The following is a 20,368-nucleotide window of genomic DNA, read 5'->3' as shown; positions in this document are numbered from 1 at the left end:
ACCTTGGGGAAAGACAAGTACCTCAGGTTATTAAACATTGGGGAAACAAGGCAAAACAAGGAATTAAAAGGAGAAACGCTAGGATTTGATCTGTCTAGAACAAAAGGTGCCATTTAGGTTAACTGCAGTAAGACAGCAGGAACCAAGGAACATATGAGCATACAGGATTATCTACACACAATCGACAATATTATTTCTCAGTGAACATCTTGGAAGGCAGAACAAACTGGCCCCAGGAAGTGCCACTCGGGCCAGTATCCAGGCAGGCAAATAAGAGAAAATTAATTTCAGAAAAGAGCTGGGTTCTAAGCCAAACATAAAGGATCTGTATGAATGGATTAAATAACAAAAGTGCTCAAATGGGAAGGGGAGTATTCAAACTGGTAACAGACAAAAGCCAACCAACATTCTCGGTTGCCTGACTCAGAAGAGGAAACAATCTTTGTTAGAAATGTATTTAAAAAACAGCAAAAGAGGAATCAGTATTGTGGGTGCCCAAATCTTGGAATAGTCTACTGTGATTTGGTAGGCAAGAAGCAGCTACTACTTTGATTGGGAGGGATATCTACGTCTTACCACTAGAGTATTGTATCCTGTCCCAGTCAGCATGGCCTCCATACACAAACTCATCAAGAAAGGCAGCCCACTGCTTCCAACAAAACTGTGTGTCCCTCTGCTCAGATGCCCACCATTCTAAACTGTACATTTCACATGTCTGTCACTCCTATGAACATCGAAGAAAGTCTTCACACTTCCTAGGTGACAGTGACTACCAGAGAAACTGCATGAGCATTGGAAATATAGTTACCCAACCAAGCAGCAGCCCAAGAAGGTCATTTGTACTGATAAAACTTAAAACACACTTGAAGCTCACATGTAGTGAAGGCATCTGATTACAGTCAGACCTTTATTATAGAGTCTGATGCTTCTAACAAAGAAGCTGGAGCTGATCTTGCTTAAATCAATGAGAATGGAAAGGAGCACACATTGAATTTCACAAGCATTGTCTCTAATCCAGAAAACAAACTGTGATCCTGCAAAATAAGCTGGGCCTTAGAGAAATATTAGCCCTGCTTGTTTGAGACCCATTTTATGGTTCGGATGGACCATAACCTCATTAAGTGGTTGATTGCTCTAAGACTGATAAACGTATTTTTCTGCAATGTTCCAACTCCCTGTATGGGTTGGACTGCGTTGGGCTTCACTGTATGGTGCACAGCAGGGAATGCTAGTGAACTTTCTAGGAGGTTTTCCTAATCAGAAGACAATGGCCAGAAGGCATGGAGTAATCAGTTTTGGGATGGGTATCATTTGGGGAAAGAGCTGCGAAGGTTTCGCCCTGTACTTCAGTTTGCTTTTCTGCCTTTACTTTTATTACAGTTTTACAGGTGTTTAATTAATTACAACCTCAGACTCATGCTTTTCACCTCATTCAGTGAATCTATGTTATGACACTCTCTGCTCCAAGACTCGACAAGTAGCTTCCAGAGAACAATCCGGCCACCCCCTACTAACATTCCATCCACTGCCACAGCAAAGTTCTTTCCCTCCCCCATATCATTCCCATGCATACTCCAAAGCTGCACATTCTACAAATCACCTTATCAGGCAGGTCCAGCACACAGATTATACATTACCCTTCAAGCGGCATTCTGTTTCCACTCCTTTTTCTCAGTTCCACCACACGTGACCTCACTCCTTGATCCTACTGCTATATCAGAAGGAAGAAGCAAGTCTAACAGCTCCCAGCACTGCAGCATGTGGCTTACCACCTCTGCACCTGTTAGGTACGATGCCAATGGCGGGGCTCCAAAGCCACCCTGTGTTTGTTACCTTAAATGCAAATTCTGCATCTTATAATACCTACCAGGCTACTTTTAAGGAACATGTGAAGTAGCACTTAAGATACTGCATAGATCTGAGGCTTAACACGAGGTCTTTAAAAAAAAGCACTGCTGCCATTATACACCCACTGGTAACAAAGTATCCATGTAAAAGATATAATTATTCCAGATTCCCTGGCATACAGGTGTATTTTGAAAGTGACGTGAATTATATTTCACCCAGCGAATATTAAATGCATTTATTTAACCACTGTGAATCACCACCACAACTATATTAAAAAATAATCTGTTTGTTTTTGACTCAAGGGTACGGAATGTGATTGTGAAGTGTCTGCATTTTGGTAATAGGTACAAGTAAAGGTCTCTTTTTGGGTCTCAAACACAAATCATGGATGCTTCAAAGGAGATGGTCTACAAGAATTGAAAATTACAACTGACAAATATCAAATTAAACAACAATATCTTATGCGTATTTTGGCGTTGTTACAATGTATATAATTCTTTCAGGCATTGGAGAAAGTACATTGTGTTTCTCATGAATGATGTAAACTTGTTTGTGGCCCAGACTTACCAGTTTTGATAGATTCATATCTCTTAGTACACGCATGACAATGGTAGACTCTGTGTCTGTTGGGTTGGCTCTTTTCGCTGCACCTAGCGTCCGCAAGACTGATAAAATATTACGTAACCCAAAATCATAATGTACCTAAGAAAAAATGACAAACATTGCTCGAAGTTACCTGGTGGCAAATGTGAGAGAAATGTTGTAAAGACAGTAAAAGGAACGAGAAGGAAAGAAAACACAGACAAAAAGGAAAAGATCCAAACGGGGAAAAGCAAGAAAAAGAAATGGAAGAAACAAACAGGGGCGTAAGGAAGGAAAAGAAAATAAAGGTGATGGAGAGGATTACAAAAACTTACACATATACAAGGAAAGATGGAAAATAAATGTGCTCACAAAAGCCAAAGTCCTATAAGCAATGGGAGGAATGTGTGAGAAAACAGTCTAGTAATTAACAAAAGAAGAAAACAATACATAGGTTGAAATGAAGCAAATTTGGTTGATCCAATAAACCAAGAAAACAAACATACTTTGTTTTTAAAAGCTAAAGATAAATAATGGATTTAAAATGAATCTGAAAGATAGGGAAGGGTACCTTTAGGATGTGGATCCGAAAATAAAGCATAGTAGCAGTCAGAAAATAAATACTCAAGCGTGTAAGCAATGAAAATCATGAAAGACCAGTTGGTGATGAAGTTAAGAATGAAATTAATGAACATAAAAAAATTATTATATTTAGAAAGACAGTATCACGTTCGTACAAAAGCCAACTAAGTAAATAATATTAAGAAGTAAAGCAATAAATATTAATTATAATATTGAAGTTAAATTGAAGGAACTAGAAAGAATTGCACTGTGAAAGTTAAGGGCTTAAAAGGAAAGTAGATGAAATAATCGAAATTTAAAAATTATCATTTAAACATCAAACAAAAATCGTACAAAAGGCACGAATAAAAATGAAAAGGAAAATAAAAGGCGAAGAACCCAGGAAAAGAAGATGGATTGAGAAAAGGGACAGCAAAAGAAAGAAGAAAGGGAAAAGCAGTGTATAAGGATAAAAGTTAAAAAATCACATGGAAATTGAGATGTAATAGACAACTGGTTAATGCGAAAAAGAAAACCAGGGTTACATTGGAAAATCCAGAATTATAAATAAATTAAAATACATAAATGAATAAGACAGTCACATTAGAGAAAAACAGATACAGACATGGCAAAAATGAAACAAAAGCAGAAAATTAGAAAGTGACAATAGAGTAGCAATTAAACAATAAAGAAGCTGAAGGCAAAAGCAAAGATTAGAAGGTCTTTGTTTAACCAGAAACAAGCTCTGGTTATCACCAGACTATAATTAATCTACACTCGTAGCTAAAATATTGTTCAGGGTATTAAGTCAATGTTAGGACAATGATGAAACCCACAGCTTTGCCGGAAAGGTTTTCCATTGGAGTAAATTAGGAGAGTAGCAAACTGAGATTTCTGCTGAGCATATTGCAATTTACTGTGGTGCAAGTAACTTGTAAACCTTTACAGTTCACCCCTATTTCAGATGCTTTACATTGTACTCTTAAGTATGCCAATAACTCTGTTGTTCAGTTAAGTATAGCACACCTGCAGTAACTAACACAAATTGTTTATTTTGACAGGATTACAAAAGTCAAAATGAAACATAGGTTACAAATTGACTGTTGTGTTAGAGTTCAGTTTATTCTAAGATCATTTAATCAGTATCATTACAATTCAAGAGGAAATATGTAGTTGATATATTCCAGAGGTAATACATCAATCCTTAATTCTGCACATGAATTAAAATCAGATTATATCAACTATAAGATTATCACAATTATGTAATGATGCTATTGCACTGTTGCTGAACACAATGTTAAAACCATATTGAAAACGCAATAAAGTTTGAAAAAAGAGTATGAACGTGGGGCACCCGATGCTTTACTCAGCAGCCCTTATACTTTTGAATAGCCCATGGCTACTCTTGACACAGGACATAGTGGTCAGTAAAATAATAAAATGTAGAGGACTGATCCAAAAGTGCCATTTCTCTCCATTGATCACTTTATAACTATACAACCTGTCACAGCTCTAGATGTTCAGGGTGTGGCAGACTGCAAGATGTGTCATTCACCACATCCTCTGATGAACTTTCTAGTTATGAGCCATTGTCAGAATTGCACACTTGGTACGAGAGTGGTACATCCCTTAAAAAATGCACTGGGGAGCAAGTTTAGGTATTGAGCTTGAAATAAGGTCTAGTGTTCCTGTTGCACACAAACAAAAGCTGTTTCTATGAATTACAGGCACCAGCTGCTTCATTTCAAATTCCCAAATCGCATTTACTATACACATGCACTTCTGAACAGGTTGGTGTGAGAAAGTAGCCTCTTGCTCGCCTTGTTACCCCCAATTTTGGCCTGTTTGTGAGTGTATGTCAGGGTGTTTTCACTGTCTCACTGGGATCCTGCTAGCCAGGGCCCAGTGCTCATAGTGAAAACCCTATGTTTTCAGTATGTTTGTTATGTGTCACTGGGACCCTGCTAGCCAGGACCCCAGTGCTCATAAGTTTGTGACCTATAGGTATGTGTTCCCTGTGTGATGCCTAACTGTCGCACTGAGGCTCTGCTAACCAGAACCTCAGTGGTTATGCTCTCTCTTTACAAATTGTCACTAACAGGCTAGTGACCAATTTTACCAATGTACATTGGCATACTGGAACACCCTTATAATTCCCTAGTATATGGTACTAAGGTACCCAGGGTATTGGGGTTCCAGGAGATCCCTATGGGCTGCAGCATTTCTTTTGCCACCCATAGGGAGCTCTGACAATTCTTACACAGGCCTGCCACTGCAGCCTGAGTGAAATAACGTCCACGTTATTTCACAGCCATTTTACACTGCACTTAAGTAACTTATAAGTCAGCTATATGTCTAACCTTTACCTGGTAAAGGTTGGGTGCTAAGTTACTTAGTGTGTGGGCACCCTGGCACTAGCTAAGGTGCCCCCACATTGTTCAGGGCCAATTCCCTGGACTTTGTGACTGCGGGGACACCATTACACGCGTGCACTACATATAGGTCACTACCTATGTGTAGCTTCACAATGGTAACTCCGAATATGGCCATGTAACTTGTCTAAGATCATGGAATTGCCACCTCTATACCATCCTGGCATTGTTGGCACAATCCCATGATCCCACGGGTCTCTAGCACAAACCCGGGTACTGCCAAACTGACTTTTCAGGGGTTTCACTGCAGCTGCTGCTGCTGCCAACCCCTTAGACAGGTTTCTGCCCTCCTGGGGTCCAGCCAGGCTTGGCCCAGGAAGGCAGAACAAAGGACTTCCTCAGAGAGAGGAAAAAGGTGTTCAGGCAGGAGAAGAGTAGCCTCCCCCAGCCTCTGGAAATGCTTTCATGGGCACAGATGGTGCCCATTTCTGCATAAGCCAGTCTACATCGGTTCAGGGACCCCTCAGCCCTGCTCTGGCGCGAAACTGGACAAAGGAAAGGGGAGTGACCACTCCCCTGACCTGCACCTCCCCTGGGAGGTGCCCAGAGCTCCTCAAGTGTGCTCCAGACCTCTGCCATCTTGGAAACAGAGGTGCTGCTGGCACACTGGACTGCTCTGAGTGGCCAGGGCCAGCAGGTGACGTCAGAGACTCCTTCTGATAGGCTCCTTCAGGTGTTGCTAGCCTATCCTCTCTCCTAAGTAGCCAAACCCTCTTTTCTGGCTATTTAGGGTCTCTGCTTTGGGGAATTCCTTAGATAACGAATGCAAGAGCTCATCAGAGTTCCTCTGCATCTCTCTCTTCACCTTCTGCCAAGGAATCGACTGCTGACCGCGCTGGAAGCCTGCAAAACTGCAACAAAGTAGCGAAGACGACTACTGCAACTCTGTAACGCTGATCCTGCCGCCTTCTCGACTGTTTTCCTGGTGGTGCATGCTGTGGGGGTAGTCTGCCTCCTCTCTGCACTAGAGGCTCCGAAGAAATCACTTGTGGGTCTACGGAATATTCCCCTTGCAACCGCAGGCACCAAAGAACTGCATCACCGGTCCCCTGGGTCTCCTCTCAGCACGACGAGCGAGGTCCCTTGAATCCAGCAACTCTGTCCACGTGGCTCCCACAGTCCAGTGACTCTTCAGTCCAAGTTTGGTGGAGGTAAGTCCTTGCCTCCCCACGCCAGACTGCATTGCTGGGAACTGCGTCTTTTGCAGCTACTCCGGCCTCTGTGCACTTCCGGTGGAAATCCTTTGTGCACAGCCAAGCCTGGGTCCACGGCACTCTAACCTGCATTGCACGACCTCCTGAGTTGTCCTCCGGCGGCGTGGGACTCCTTTGTGCAACTTCGGGTGAGCACCATTTCACTCCTCTTCGTAGTGCCTGTTCCGGCACTTCTGCGGGTGCTGCCTGCTTCTGAGAGGGCTCCTCGTCCTGCTGGGCGCCCCCTCTGTCCCCTGATGCAATTGGCGACATCCTGGTCCCTCCTGGGCCACAGCAGCATCCAAAAACCCTAACAGCACGACTTGCAGCTAGCAAGGCTTGTTTGCAGTCTTTCTTCAGGAAAACACTTCTGCACGACTCTCCACGGCGTGGGACATCCATCCTCCAAAGGAGAAGTTTCTAGCCTTTGTCGTTCCTGCAGAATCCTCAGCTTCTACTGTCCAGTAGCAGCTTCTTTGCACCCACAGCTGGCATTTCCTGGGCATCTGCCCACTCTCGACTTGGTCGTGACTTTTGGACTTGGTCCCCTTGTTCCACAGGTACCCTCGTCTGGAAATCCATTGTTGTTGCATTGCTGGTTTTGGTCTTTCCTGCAGAATTCCCCTATCACGACTTCTGTGCTCTTTGGGGAACTTTAGTGCACTTTGCACTCACTTTTCAGGGTCTTGGGGTGGGCTATTTTTCTAACCCTCACTGTTTTCTTACAGTCCCAGCGACCCTCTACAAGGTCACATAGGTTTGGGGTCCATTCGTGATTCGCATTCCACTTTTGGAGTATATGGTTTGTGTTGCCCCTATCCCTATGTGTCCCCATTGCATCCTATTGTAATTATACATTGTTTGCACTGTTTTCTAATACTATACTGCATATTTTTGGTATTGTGTACATATATCTTGTGTATATTTGCTATCCTCATACTGAGGGTACTCACTGAGATACTTTTGGCATATTGTCATAAAAATAAAGTACCTTTATTTTTAGTATATCTGTGTATTGTGTTTTCTTATGATATTGTTCATATGACACTAGTGGTACTGTAGGAGCTTCACTCGTCTCCTAGTTCAGCCTAAGCTGCTCTGCTAAGCTACCATTATCTATCAACCTAAGCTGCTAGACACCCTATACACTAATAAGGGATACCTGGGCCTGGTGCAAGGTGTAAGTACCCCTTGGTACTCACTACAAGCCAGTCCAGCCTCCTACAGTTGGATCCCACCTATAACTTGAAAAATCATTGCTGCTCTTGCGTGCGTTGAGATGTTTACCATTGGTCCATGGTAATGTCCTAGTATAGGTGCAATCTAAAGATATTAGGAAGATAATAATTCAAGTAACCACAAGCCCTTTGAACGAACGCCTCTGACTGCTTTGCAAGGGTATGTTGCTGATCTCACTGCCTTATCCAGAAGGTTCACTGCCCTTGCTATTGGCCAAAGACATGGTAGCCATTCATGGCTATCAGGGCCATTACCCAAGTTAGAAGATTGGCTGTGTGACACAGCGTTGTTGTAATGAATCTAATGAAACTTTTGCTTTAGCTGAGCCTGTTATTAGTAAGCCGTGGTATATGGAGCAGATGAGAGCTTTCCTTACAAGTATAAATATAAGGACGGGCAACACATCAGATGTCGATGATAGTGTTGACTCATAACATCTTTTTTACTGCACATAATAAGATAGATTGGTGTTGACATGGCCCTTTTTGGAGATATTTAGTACTAATGCTTCTGGCATGACCACAAAAATTTGCTGTGATGTTCTGGTATTCTAAAGTCTGGCTAAGAACTTGATCTTGTCATCCTAACTGATCAAATCAAATCAAATCATTAACATTTATAAAGCGCGCTACTCACCCGTGCGGGTCTCAAGGCGCTAGGGGAAAAAAAGGGGGGGTTAACTCTGCTCGAACAGCCAGGTCTTTAGGAGTCTCCGGAAAGCGGAGTAGTCCTGGGTGGTCCTGAGGCTGGTGGGGAGGGAGTTCCAGGTCTTGGCCGCCAGGAAGGAGAAAGATCTCCCACCCGCCGTGGAGCGGCGGATGCGAGGGACAGCAGCAAGTGCGAGGCCAGAGGAGCGCAGGTGGCGGGTGGGGACGTAGAAGCTGAGGCGTCTGTTGAGGTATTCCGGTCCCTTGTCGTGGAGGGCTTTGTGTGCGTGGGTGAGAAGTCGGAAGGTGATCCTTTTGCTGACTGGGAGCCAATGCAGGTGTCTCAGGTGTGCAGAGATGTGGCTGCTGCGGGGTACGTCTAGGATGAGGCGGGCCGAGGCGTTTTGAATGCGTTGCAGGCGATTTTGGAGTTTGGCTGTGGTCCCGGCGTAGAGGGTGTTGCCGTAGTCCAGGCGGCTTGGGATGAGGGCGTGGGTCACGGTTTTTCTGGTGTCGGCGGGGATCCAGCGGAAGATCTTACGAAGCATGCGGAGGGTGAGGAAGCAGGCGGAGGACACGGCGTTGACTTGCTTAGTCATGGTGAGAAGAGGGTCCAAGATGAAGCCGAGGTTGCGGGCGTGGTCTGTGGGGGTCGGTGCGGTGCCGAGGGCCGTGGGCCACCAGGAGTCGTCCCAGGCGGACGGGGTGTTGCCGAGGATGAGAACTTCCGTTTTTTCAGAGTTCAGCTTTAGGCGGCTGAGCCTCATCCAATCTGCAACGTCCTTCATACCCTCTTGTAGGTTGGTCTTGGCGCTAGCGGGGTCCTTGGTGAGGGAGAGTATAAGTTGGGTGTCGTCGGCGTAGGAGGTGATGATGATGTCGTGCTTGCCTACGATGTTGGCGAGGGGGCTCATGTAGACATTGAAGAGTGTCGGGCTGAGTGATGAGCCCTGAGGTATGCCGCAGATGATCTCGGTGGGTTCTGAGCGAAACGGAGGGAGGTAAACTCTTTGTGAACGGTTTGCGAGGAAGGAGGCGATCCAGTCCAGGGCCTGGCCTTGGATCCCGGTGGAGCGGAGGCGGGTGATTAGGGTGCGGTGACAGACGGTGTCAAAGGCAGCCGAGAGGTCGAGGAGAATGAGGGCAACTGTTTCACCGTTGTCCATCAGGGTTCTGATGTCGTCTATGACTGAGATGAGGGCGGTTTCAGTGCAGTGGTTGGTTCGGAATCCGGTTTGTGAGGGGTCGAGCAGGTTGTTGTCTTCCAGGAAGGTGGTCAGCTGTTTGTTGACGGTCTTCTCTATTACTTTGGCTGGGAAAGGCAGAAGAGAGATGGGGCGGAAGTTTTTCAGGACGCTCGGGTCAGCCGTAGGTTTCTTTAGTAGGGCGTTGACTTCGGCGTGTTTCCAGCATTCGGGGAAGGTAGCAGAAGAAAAAGAAGAGTTGATGACGGTCTGGAGGTGCGGGGCGATGATGTCGTCGGCTTTGTTAAAGATGAAGTGCGGGCAAGGGTCCGAAGGGGCGCCGGAGTGGATAGAGTTCATGATGGATTTGGTTTCTTCCGTGTTGATGTGGGTCCAGTTGTTGAGGGTGATGGCCGGGGGTGCGGGTTCGGTGGTGTTTGGTTGGGTCTGGTGTCCGAAGCTGTCGTGGAGGTCGCTGATCTTACGATGGAAGAAAGTGGCGAGGGATTCGCACAGATCCTGTGAGGGCGTGACGGCGTTGGCGTTGGCGTTGGGGTTGGAGAACTCCTTGACGATGCTGAAGAATTCTCTGCTGTTGTGGCTGTTTTTGTCCAGTCTGTCGGTGAAGAAGTTCCTTTTGGCAGCACGGATCAGGTGGTGGTGTTCGCGGGTAGCGTTCTTGAGGGCGTTCATGTTGTCAGCGGTGTGGTCCTTGCGCCAGGCTTTCTCAAGGGCGCGACAAGTTTTCTTTGATTCTTTGAGGGTGTCAGAGAACCAGAGAGGTTTTTTGGTGTTGGTCTGTCGATGCGTGGTTTGAGGGGAGCAAGGTTGTCTGCGCAGTTGGAGATCCAGTTTGTGAGTTTGAGGGCTGCGTCGTTGGGGTCGGTGGTGAGGGTGGGTTGGTTGGCGGCTAGTGCGGAGAAGAGTTGCTCTTCAGGGATCTTGTTCCACTGTCGATGAGGGATGGGTTGAGTGCGGAGGTGGCGGGTCTCGCGTCGGAATGTGAAGTGGACGCAGCTGTGGTCGGTCCAGTGTAGGGCGGAGGTGTGGCTGAAGAAGACGTGTTTGCTGGCGGAGAAGATAGGGTCGAGCGTGTGTCCGGCGATGTGGGTGGCGGTGTTCACCAGTTGATTGAGGCCGAGGTTGGCGAGGTTGTCGAGCAGGGTGGTGGTGTTGGGGTCGTTGTTTTGTTCCAGTTGGAAGTTGAGGTTGCCTAGGAGGATGTAGTCCGGTGAGGCGAGGGCGTGTGGGGAGATTAAGTCGGCGATGGCGTCGCTGAAAGGGGCGCGTGGTCCGGGAGGACAGTAGACGAGGGATCCTCTGAGGGTAGTCCTCGGGTCGGTGCGAATCTGAAAATGCAGGTGTTCAGCGGCGAGAGGGGTGTCTTCGGTGGAGGTGGTGACGCTGATGGAGTCTTTGAAGACGATGGCGATACCTCCTACTGCTTGGTTGGTGCGGTCTTTCCTGGAGATCTTGTAGCCTTCGGGGATGGAGGTGGCGATGTCTGGCGCAGAGGAGGCGTTCATCCAGGTCTCCGTGATGAAGGCGACGTCCGGTGCTGTGGAATCCAGGAGGTCCCAGAGTTCGACGGCGTGTTTGTGGACGGAGCGAGCGTTGACTAGGATGCACTTGAGGTGGTTGATGGCGCGTGGGCTTGTGGTCGTGGTAGTAGCGTGGTGGAAGATGCGTTTGCAGGAGTTGCAGGCGAAGGGTCCATGGGTGCGTTTGGGGTGAGCTTGGAAGCAGGTGTTGGAGCGTCCTGGGTTGAGGGCGTGGAGGGTTGTGGGGTCGTAGCGGATCAGCGGGGCTTGGGAGAGCTTGGGACCAGGGGTCGTGGCGCTGGGCGCGGGCCAGGCGCGGACGGGTGCACACAGGCTTGCCTCTGGCGCGCCTCCGGTGCGCCAGCGGCGCGTCCGCTGCGCAGCGGCCGCCATATGAGGTAGGAGGGGGGGAGGGGTCAGCTGGGGGCGAATGGGAGCTGGGGGGCGGGGGCGTGCAGGAGGTCGCGGCGGGAAAGCGCGAGGGAGGGGGGGACAGGTAGAGTGAGAAGAGCTGGGGGAGGGGGGTTTAAGGGTGGAGGGGGGTGAGTGTTAGGAGGTTTAGGAGATTAGGGAGAAAGATAGGAGTAGGGTTGTGAAGACAGGGGGGGGTTGTAGAGGTGGGTGAGGGTGAGAGGTAGAGTGAGAGGATAGGAAGATAGGTAATAGAGGGGGTGGCGGGAAGGGGGGAAAGATAGAGAAGTAGATGGAGAAAATAGATAGATAGAGAAATCGATAGATAGGGAAATAGATAGAGAAATAGGAAGATAGGAGGAGGTGGAGAGTGAGGGAGATTAGATAGTGGTATGGAGAGATAGAGAGATAGGTAGATAGGAGGAGTGAGGGAGGCAGATAGTGAACGGGTTAGATAGGGGAGATAGAGAGGGGGATGCGAGTGAGGGAGGGGGATGAGGTAGGAGCAGGAGGGCAGGCGCAGGGAGAAGAAGACGGAGGAGGCAGAAGAGCCGAAGGCAGAAGATAGAAGACCAGAGGACCGGAAGAACAGAAGAACAGAAGACCGGAAGAACAGGGAACAGAAGACCGGAAGAACAGGGAACAGAAGAACACAGAAGAACACAGAAGAACACAGAAGAAGATACAGAAAACGAAGAACAGAAGGCAGAAGACCACAGAAGAAGATGAGGAAGAAGAGAAGAAGAGAGAAGACGGGGAAAAGAAGAGTACAGCAGAAGATTACAGACGAGGAGCGAGGAGGAAGAGCAGAGAAGAAGAAAAGAAGAAAAGAAGCAGGAGCAGGAGAGAGGGTGAGTAGCGCGGGGCAGAGCGAGGGGCTGGGAGGTGGGGGGTACTTACTGTTAGGTGGGTCTCAGGAACCTGGAGGAGCTGGAGGAGCTGCAGCGGCAGGGGGAGCGACCTACCCTTGGGTCAAGGGTCGCTACCACTGTCGCGCAGCGGCCGCCATATGAGGTAGGAGGGGGGGAGGGGTCAGCTGGGGGCGAATGGGAGCTGGGGGGCGGGGGCGTGCAGGAGGTCGCGGCGGGAAAGCGCGAGGGAGGGGGGGACAGGTAGAGTGAGAAGAGCTGGGGGAGGGGGGTTTAAGGGTGGAGGGGGGTGAGTGTTAGGAGGTTTAGGAGATTAGGGAGAAAGATAGGAGTAGGGTTGTGAAGATAGGGGAGGGGGGGTTGTAAAGGTGGGTGAGGGTGAGAGGTAGAGTGAGAGGATAGGAAGATAGGTAATAGAGGGGGTGGCAGGAAGGGGGTGAAAGATAGAGAAGTAGATAGAGAAAATAGATAGAGAAATCGATAGATAGGGAAATAGATAGAGAGATAGGAAGATAGGAGGAGGTGGAGAGTGAGGGAGATTAGATAGTGGGATAGAGAGATAGAGAGATAGGTAGATAGGAGGAGTGAGGGAGGTTGATAGTGAAATTGATAACAGCTTCCTAAACGTGATCTGTGACGTGTGTCAATACATGTATCTAAAATGTCGGCTTCTTTTGAATGTAACTGATCACGTAACTGATCAAATCAAAATAAGGTTTTAGAAGGAGATGCTGCAGGCTCACACCTTACAGGGTGTTTTGCACATGAGTATAAGTCACAGTAATTTCACTGCAAGCGACATTAGAAATATATGGCTTTTCAATATCTTCTGTAAAACTATAATTGTAAGAAAAAAACTATGAATAACAGACCTGTTTGGAAAGTTGTTCTTCACAGAGTTTGTAGAGGGTGAAGAACTTCCTGGCCAGAACAATGTTGTCAATGAAACCGCAGCTAGCTAGCTTGACACGGATGATGATCTGGCGATCTGGAACCATCATGGCTACAGAACGGAAATTTATCTTCAGGTTCTCCGGTAGTTCCTGCCGTCCAGCATAGCCAGGATTCTGTGCAGGAAACAAAATGTATTGAAAAGCTGCTGGCACAGAAATTATACGCATTTTCATTTGACGAAGTTCATGGATAATTCATGGACATTATAAACGTTATCCATCAGGCATGCAAAAACTTTCACAAGTAGTATTTCCTTCCCCTTATGCCCTATAAGTGCCTCTCAACTGCAACGCGGAAACCATTCTACAGTGACAGAGGAGGCTGTAGGACATATTCCTGCGAATTGAAATCCACTAACAAATGAATATTTCTTTAATGAATGCTCTAAGCTTTATGATTTTACAAGGGAGACCACCTCAAATACTCTTCGTCAAATTGGGCTTCATCCTAGAGGTTGCAGAATGTTTTTCAAATGTGAAAAAAACATCCATGAATGCGATTAAAATGTTCGCAATACTATTTGAAACTAATGGGCTCTGGAGTGGCACACGATTACTAGCATCTAGGTAAGAAGCTTTGGCTCAATCATTTTCATGCAATTTTAGTTCAGTAAATCTGTATATGTAAATATATTTATGTATTTACATATATGTACATATATGCTATATATGTTATTTTAATATTTAATAACGACACATATATATAGGTCGCTATTTAACATATATGTTGTTATTTTAAACTAGTGTTGATGAAATTGAAAATCAACATATTTAGAATTTTATTTGACAATTTAAAACTTCAATCATGCCCAATTAGAAAAAACAAATCTCCAATCAGAGTGTTATGTCCGAATACGAATTCCTTGCTCACTGAACCCTGCGAATTACATATGAATTGTCTTCCATAATGTTTGACTAATGGCATGTCTTCTTGTCAATGCTTGAAACTTCTTTTGAGAAAATCCCCTCTCAGAGGTGACCCAAGGAGGCCCCTTGTCACACAAGGCATAATGTTTGGAAAAGTGCTGCTTAAATGGAAACCCTCGGACAGGTACCAGATTCCAGAAATGTCTGTAGTAGGGTATAAATATGTGCCTCACTCGCCAGGGGAAGCTCAGTTCCCTAGCTGATGCTGTGTGTGTGTGTGGGGAGTGGGGCGGGGGGGGGGGGGGGGAGGTGTGAGGGGGAGAAAGGGGTCCCTTACTCCACTTTTCGGTGATTCACATCTTTTAATAAATACATTTTACACTCATTGGCAAAGCATAAGGATAGGGAGATGCATCTACGATTCTGTTCTATCACGTGCCCAACACTTGAGGCCAGACTACGTATTTTGGGACAGGAGGAACAAGTCTGTTTATGTTTGAACCTCTTCTGTAATTGCACAGACAACATAAATAATTCAGGAATACTCCACCGACGCACAAAAACGAAAGTACCAACAGTAGCTTGGGCATTTCCAACACATTTTAGTTATGTGGATAAACAGCTGTGTCAGAGAAGGTCTCCGTTCGAGTTTCTGCCATTTAGACACTTCATAATTGCAAAGGCAAAGAAAGGAGATTAAACAGCATTGTACAGATTACTGTAATGTTTACTGGGGGGGAAATAAGTTCTCCTACCATGCATTTTTAAATTAAATATTCACCAAGGTCATCTGTGCTAAAGCATTCCTTAAATCAAGTTATTTCACCCCAGAATCAAAGCAAAAGAAGCAATAGTTACACAGATCTCTAGTGAAGCATGAAAAACAAAACAAGAATTAGCAAAGCAAATTGATCTGGCTTTATTTAATATGTAAAGAAAATGTCAGCAAATTAAAGTCAGATGTATAGATTTTGCCAATTATTGTTATTCATTGTGAAAGGAGGAACATCTGTAATCTACTATGCACAGTACTTTTAATAATTCTTCAAATGTCCAGAAGTCTTTGTTTTAAAGCCATGTGCTTGAAATTTCAGAATAATGCTACGCAACTTGGCATTAAAAAGATCCAACATCCTGGATGGAATATACTGTTTTAACGTTCACTAATTACAAAGCCACTGATGACACTGCACTCAGTACCAAACGCAGAGCAGACCCATGTAGTGCTGAGCACATTAAAATAAATAGTTAAAAGGTGCAAGCCTCTAGAAACATGGATGCATTTTCTTCTGCACATCAGTACAGCCTGAAATCGAAATAGTTGCCCTGTAGTCATGCAAGAATGTGTCTCATACTGTTGATAACACAATACTTTGAGGTGACTATCAAGATGTCAGGCTGTCCTGCAGGGGCAAGAGCTTTGTCAGTAAGAGTGTGGGCTTCAGATTTTCCAACAATCACATTGCTTAAAATACCTTATATGAGAAGCAGAGGAGGAGGTATGCTTAAGGAACAGTGGAAATGGAGAGGAGTGTGGATTGTGAGGATACTTATAACTCAATATTATGAAAAATACCAATTTAAAGACCTTTGAAACAGAGATGAGACTATGGGCCAGATATACAAAGCTATTTAGTGGTGGCAAACTGCAACATTTGCTGTTTGTGACCGGTAAATGGCCTTGTACCATGTACCAACCCTATTTTGCAAGTTGGTAATCCATAGGGTTTGAGACTGGCTATTAGGAAGGGGCGTACCAAGGACATCCCTTCTTAATTTGCGAGTTGCACTGGTATGTAGGAATGTTTTGCAACCAGGAATGCAGTGGCAAAACATTTGCAGATTACCACCAACTTCGAGTTCAACTTCAAGTTGGTGGTACCCATTCGCAAACGGGAAGGGGTCCCCAAAGAACCCCTTCCCCTTTGTGACTGTGGATACAAACATTTTTTAAGAGCAGGCAGTGGTCCCACGGACCACTGCCTACCATTAAAAAAAGAAAAGAAAACTTTTCATTTTTCTTTTTGTAATGCATCCCGATTTCCTTTAAGGAAAACAGGCTGCACTACAAAAAAACTGCTTTATTGCAAAAGCAAATTGAACAGATGATGGACGGAATGAGGAACAAATCAAACATTCATCCCCAGTGACGGACCTGGGTTGAATGCATCAGTTTTTTTGCTCGCCATGCCATTCCAGTTTGGACCCAGCCATATGCAAATCAGTCTTGACCATGCTTCTCATGGGAACATTCTAGCCTGAACTGCCAGGCTAGATTCCTCCCTGGACCAAAAAAAGCATCCTGGGAACAGTTTATCACCCCTCATCAGCCAGGCTAGCTTGCATCTGGTGGTATAGTGAGCACAGACCCACGTCTGGGCATACACTTATCACCTAGGGCAGGAAATGCAAAAAGAATAGATAATGGATGGTTCAGCATTCCGTCCATCATCTGCTTTTTTTGCTTTTATTGAAAAATCAGTCACAGACATGGTGGCCTGATTACCTCAGCCGGCCACTATCCCTGTGAGTACTGGCCATTACTAATTAGTCGCAAATTGTGACCTGGCTCATTAATATTAATAAGGCCGGTCCCTTGCGACACATTTGGGAATTGCAAACAGTGTAGTACATAGCAGTTTGTGATTTCCTAATAGCAAATCGCAATAATTTGTTATTAGGAAATCGCAAACCTAAACATACGTACACCTGGCCCTATGTGTGTGTTTTTATCTCTATGTGTATGTAAAAGTCCTACGGGGTATCCAATAAACACCTCCTCATACCCAACTTAAAGCACCTTACCCAACTACTTACAACAGAATATTTTATTAGGGGGTGCAACACCCAAAACAACCCCCCTGAAGCTACGTCCCTAGTACCCGCTCAGCAAAGGAACTAGGAAACAGAGTGTCCATCTTAAAGTCAGCCTTGTATTTGAGCCTGAGACAGAAGCTTGGGAAAAAGCCAGATGCAGAATTAAGGAATAGCATGGCATGGTAGTGAGACTAAAACACTCCTCTAGATTGATCTATGATAAGACTGATGCATTCTCAAAGCAATGGCTCAAGCAAGCTGACCAAAACAAGCCAATGGTTGGAGGGTGATGAAAAGCATTGGGAGTTAGTTACAATCTGGTGTGATTATTATAGCACATAATTAAATCCGACACTGAGGTGTTCTGTATTTATTGGGTATGATAATTATTGTCTATCACAAGTTTTTAGAGCATTGCATGGATTTTGGGGCTTATTGCACCAAAATCTGCATATTCCGGTATTTATCTGGCATTTCCCCTGTCCACAGACATTTATCACTAAACTCCTAATTCTGAAGTGTGGTAAAAGGAGTGACTGCACTATTTATTGGCCCACTCATTGCGTGGGCCAATGTATATTGTACTCGATAGATCAGCAGACTGCTGCATTGTTAAGTCAGATCTAACACAAAGCACCAGTGGTGACTCCTCTGCTATGGCCGAGGAGCGTTGCCCCCGCCAGCAGCAACCGCTGCAAATCCTTTAACAACGAAAGGTTAATAAAATAAATCTATTATCCTTTTGCTGTTAAAGGGGCGGGGAATTGGAGATGACGAGCACTGAGGGGAGTGCGCATGTCGGCCGGCCAAACACACATGCGCACTGTGCTCTCTCCAGCCCAGCACTGTGTTGCCGGGGTGGAGAGAGCAGGCACAGACTCCCAGTCTGCGTCGAAACACTCAGACAGGGTGCTCCCAGTCAATCCTAACACTGCTCTGAGCAGCTTCAGGACTGGCAGCAGGGCAGGCTGGGAGCCTGTGCCTGCCTGCTGCTGAGGAGACGGAGGAGTGGCAGCACAGCGCGGCGTGGTGTGCAGGTACGTTTTTTAAAATGTATTTTCTAATTTTATTAATATTCCTCTGTGCACTGCCCCACTCTCTGTAACCCCCGCAAGCCGCAACTGCAAACCATGTTCGTTGATGAGGAGTATTTGCCAAACTACACCTTTCCCTGCTTATTATGGAAACTGTGCAGAAAGTGTGTTAGAGTTCATGCTTACCATAGTCAAAAAGAGTCCAAACTCGGGGTTCATGTCCACATTATCTCCATCGGTGAAAATAAAGTTGTTTTTGCGTTCCTTCTTACAGGTCAGCACAATTGCAATCTGCTGAGCAGCTACTGACAGCACTGGTAAGTCAATGCGGTTAAATTCATCAAAGCAGCCCCAGGAGCCGGACTGGGCAAGGCCTAAAACAAACAGAAAAGGGTCGTCACACAGTTTGTAGATTTCTTAAACCATAAGGGTATGTTTAGTAAATCCTTAATCAAACAATGACAAAAAACCTATTACCGTTGGACACCGTAAGGCTTGGTGTTACAATACCAAAACTATAGCATTTTTTCCAAGCTCTGTCCATGACAAATGGCACGATTCAAAAATAAATTACTCATTCATCATCACCGAAGTGTCAATGGCATTGGGGTTTGTGAGAAAACATATATGCTTTATACAAAATGCCCAGTTGGTCTCAATAGGATAGCTGAGATCAGACAATTTAGTCTGGCCCTTTATGGAAATTGGCAACTTTGACAGGCACTAGTGGCATCTCTGAATGGACATTTCATGGACATAGAGTCAAATATGAGTGGCGCCGACTGTCAGTAGAGATTCTTTTTTTTAAATTTTTTTTATTACACTTCATGCTTCTATTCAGAATTAGAGGTTTAATTGAAAACAGTAGAGAGGTTTTTCATGATTTTTTAAATAATTGGGAAAAAAATCATTACAAATTGAAAAATTGTTCAATTTCTTACAAGACACAAATACCAATTTTAATTGTTATTGGTAAGCTTTGTAAATCTTGGGGCATATTAAAAAATCTTTCATGTTGCGCAGGAAGCCATCTTGCTGCGTGGCATGAAAAGTAAAGGGCAGGATTGCGCAATTTAACACATAATTTGGCACATTCTTGTAATTTCCTAGCGCTTGCACACTTTTGGCTGCCTAGCACCAACACAGGCACCTTTGCATCATGTTGCAAGGGTGCCTGCATTGTAGCAGCGTTGCTTTTATGCAGGAAGGGGCACCTTACTAACAAACACAATCCTCAGGGGTATTTTCCTCTTTCTATGTGTGCTACAGAATGCAGCACACTTAGAAAGAAGAAACGAGAAATAAAGATATTTCTCCTAGTTGCGCCTCTGCGTGGAGGCCCACATTTCTGACGGATTCCCAGGACCACCAGCGTTGGTAAATCTGGGAATGCATCAGAATATATGGGTGGAAGCGTGAGAACACCCATGCTCCACCGATGGAAAGCCTCCCTGCCACAGAGTAATGCAGGACGCCAACTGCGCTGCCTTGGGTTACTCTAGATTAATCAAGCCAAGCAGGGCCACACAAAGTTGTCTTGCGTGGCTTGTTAAATCACATTTAGATTTTGCGTCGCCCTCCCGCCCCCTTGAATGGCGCAAGGGCAAGGCAAAACCTTGTCAAATCTAGCTCCTAGTTTAGCGAATATTCAGAATTGGGACACAAATGTTACAGCATCTCTTATCCACGAATTACCTCTCAAGACCTCTGAGAACCAAGAGCTTTTGCCATCACAAATATGTGACCAGCAGACATTTTCCCTTTTCACCGCTCATGCAAATGCCAAAGGTAGACAAGTTCATTTGTGTTTCTATTAACTGGGCTGCCACCTGAATATTTCAGTTTTCATATTAATTAGCCTGCAGCAAATATATCACATGACCAGCATGACATCTCAAAGGCTTTCTTCCTCAACTCCATAGTGACTCCTGAGCCTAAAGCTGACAAGATGAGGAAAGTTGTGTCACGCAGGTACAGTCGAGGGGAGGTGTGTGAACTCTAAATTTGTACCAATAAATATTCATGTGTTTTAATTATGAATCTGCATAGAATTTGACTAATCTAGAAAATAATGTGCGACTTGGAAAATGTGCCCACTTGAGTGGCCCCCATTAATCACAAAGGATCTCATTACAACTTTGGAGGGTGGCAACTGCCGCCCGCCAAGTTGTAACCGCCACGCGGCCGCCA

General features: G+C 45.5%; 1 protein-coding gene across 1 annotated transcript in view; it reads right to left on the bottom strand.

Annotated features, from left to right (window-relative positions):
• The window catches only part of DNAH5 (dynein axonemal heavy chain 5), a 4,110,061-nt gene that overhangs the window by 1,549,811 nt on the left and 2,539,882 nt on the right, over positions 1–20,368 (bottom strand). The window contains exons 37-39 of the mRNA XM_069219645.1: positions 18,365–18,552; positions 13,380–13,574; positions 2,416–2,550 (exon numbers count right to left, since the gene is read on the bottom strand). Coding sequence (XP_069075746.1) covers positions 2,416–2,550; positions 13,380–13,574; positions 18,365–18,552 — 518 coding nt within the window. The remainder of the gene's footprint in view (positions 1–2,415; positions 2,551–13,379; positions 13,575–18,364; positions 18,553–20,368) is intronic.

Source organism: Pleurodeles waltl, chromosome 2_2, assembly GCF_031143425.1.
Source record: "Pleurodeles waltl isolate 20211129_DDA chromosome 2_2, aPleWal1.hap1.20221129, whole genome shotgun sequence".
Lineage (NCBI taxonomy): Eukaryota > Metazoa > Chordata > Amphibia > Caudata > Salamandridae > Pleurodeles > Pleurodeles waltl.
This window is presented reverse-complemented; position numbering and strand designations above follow the sequence as displayed.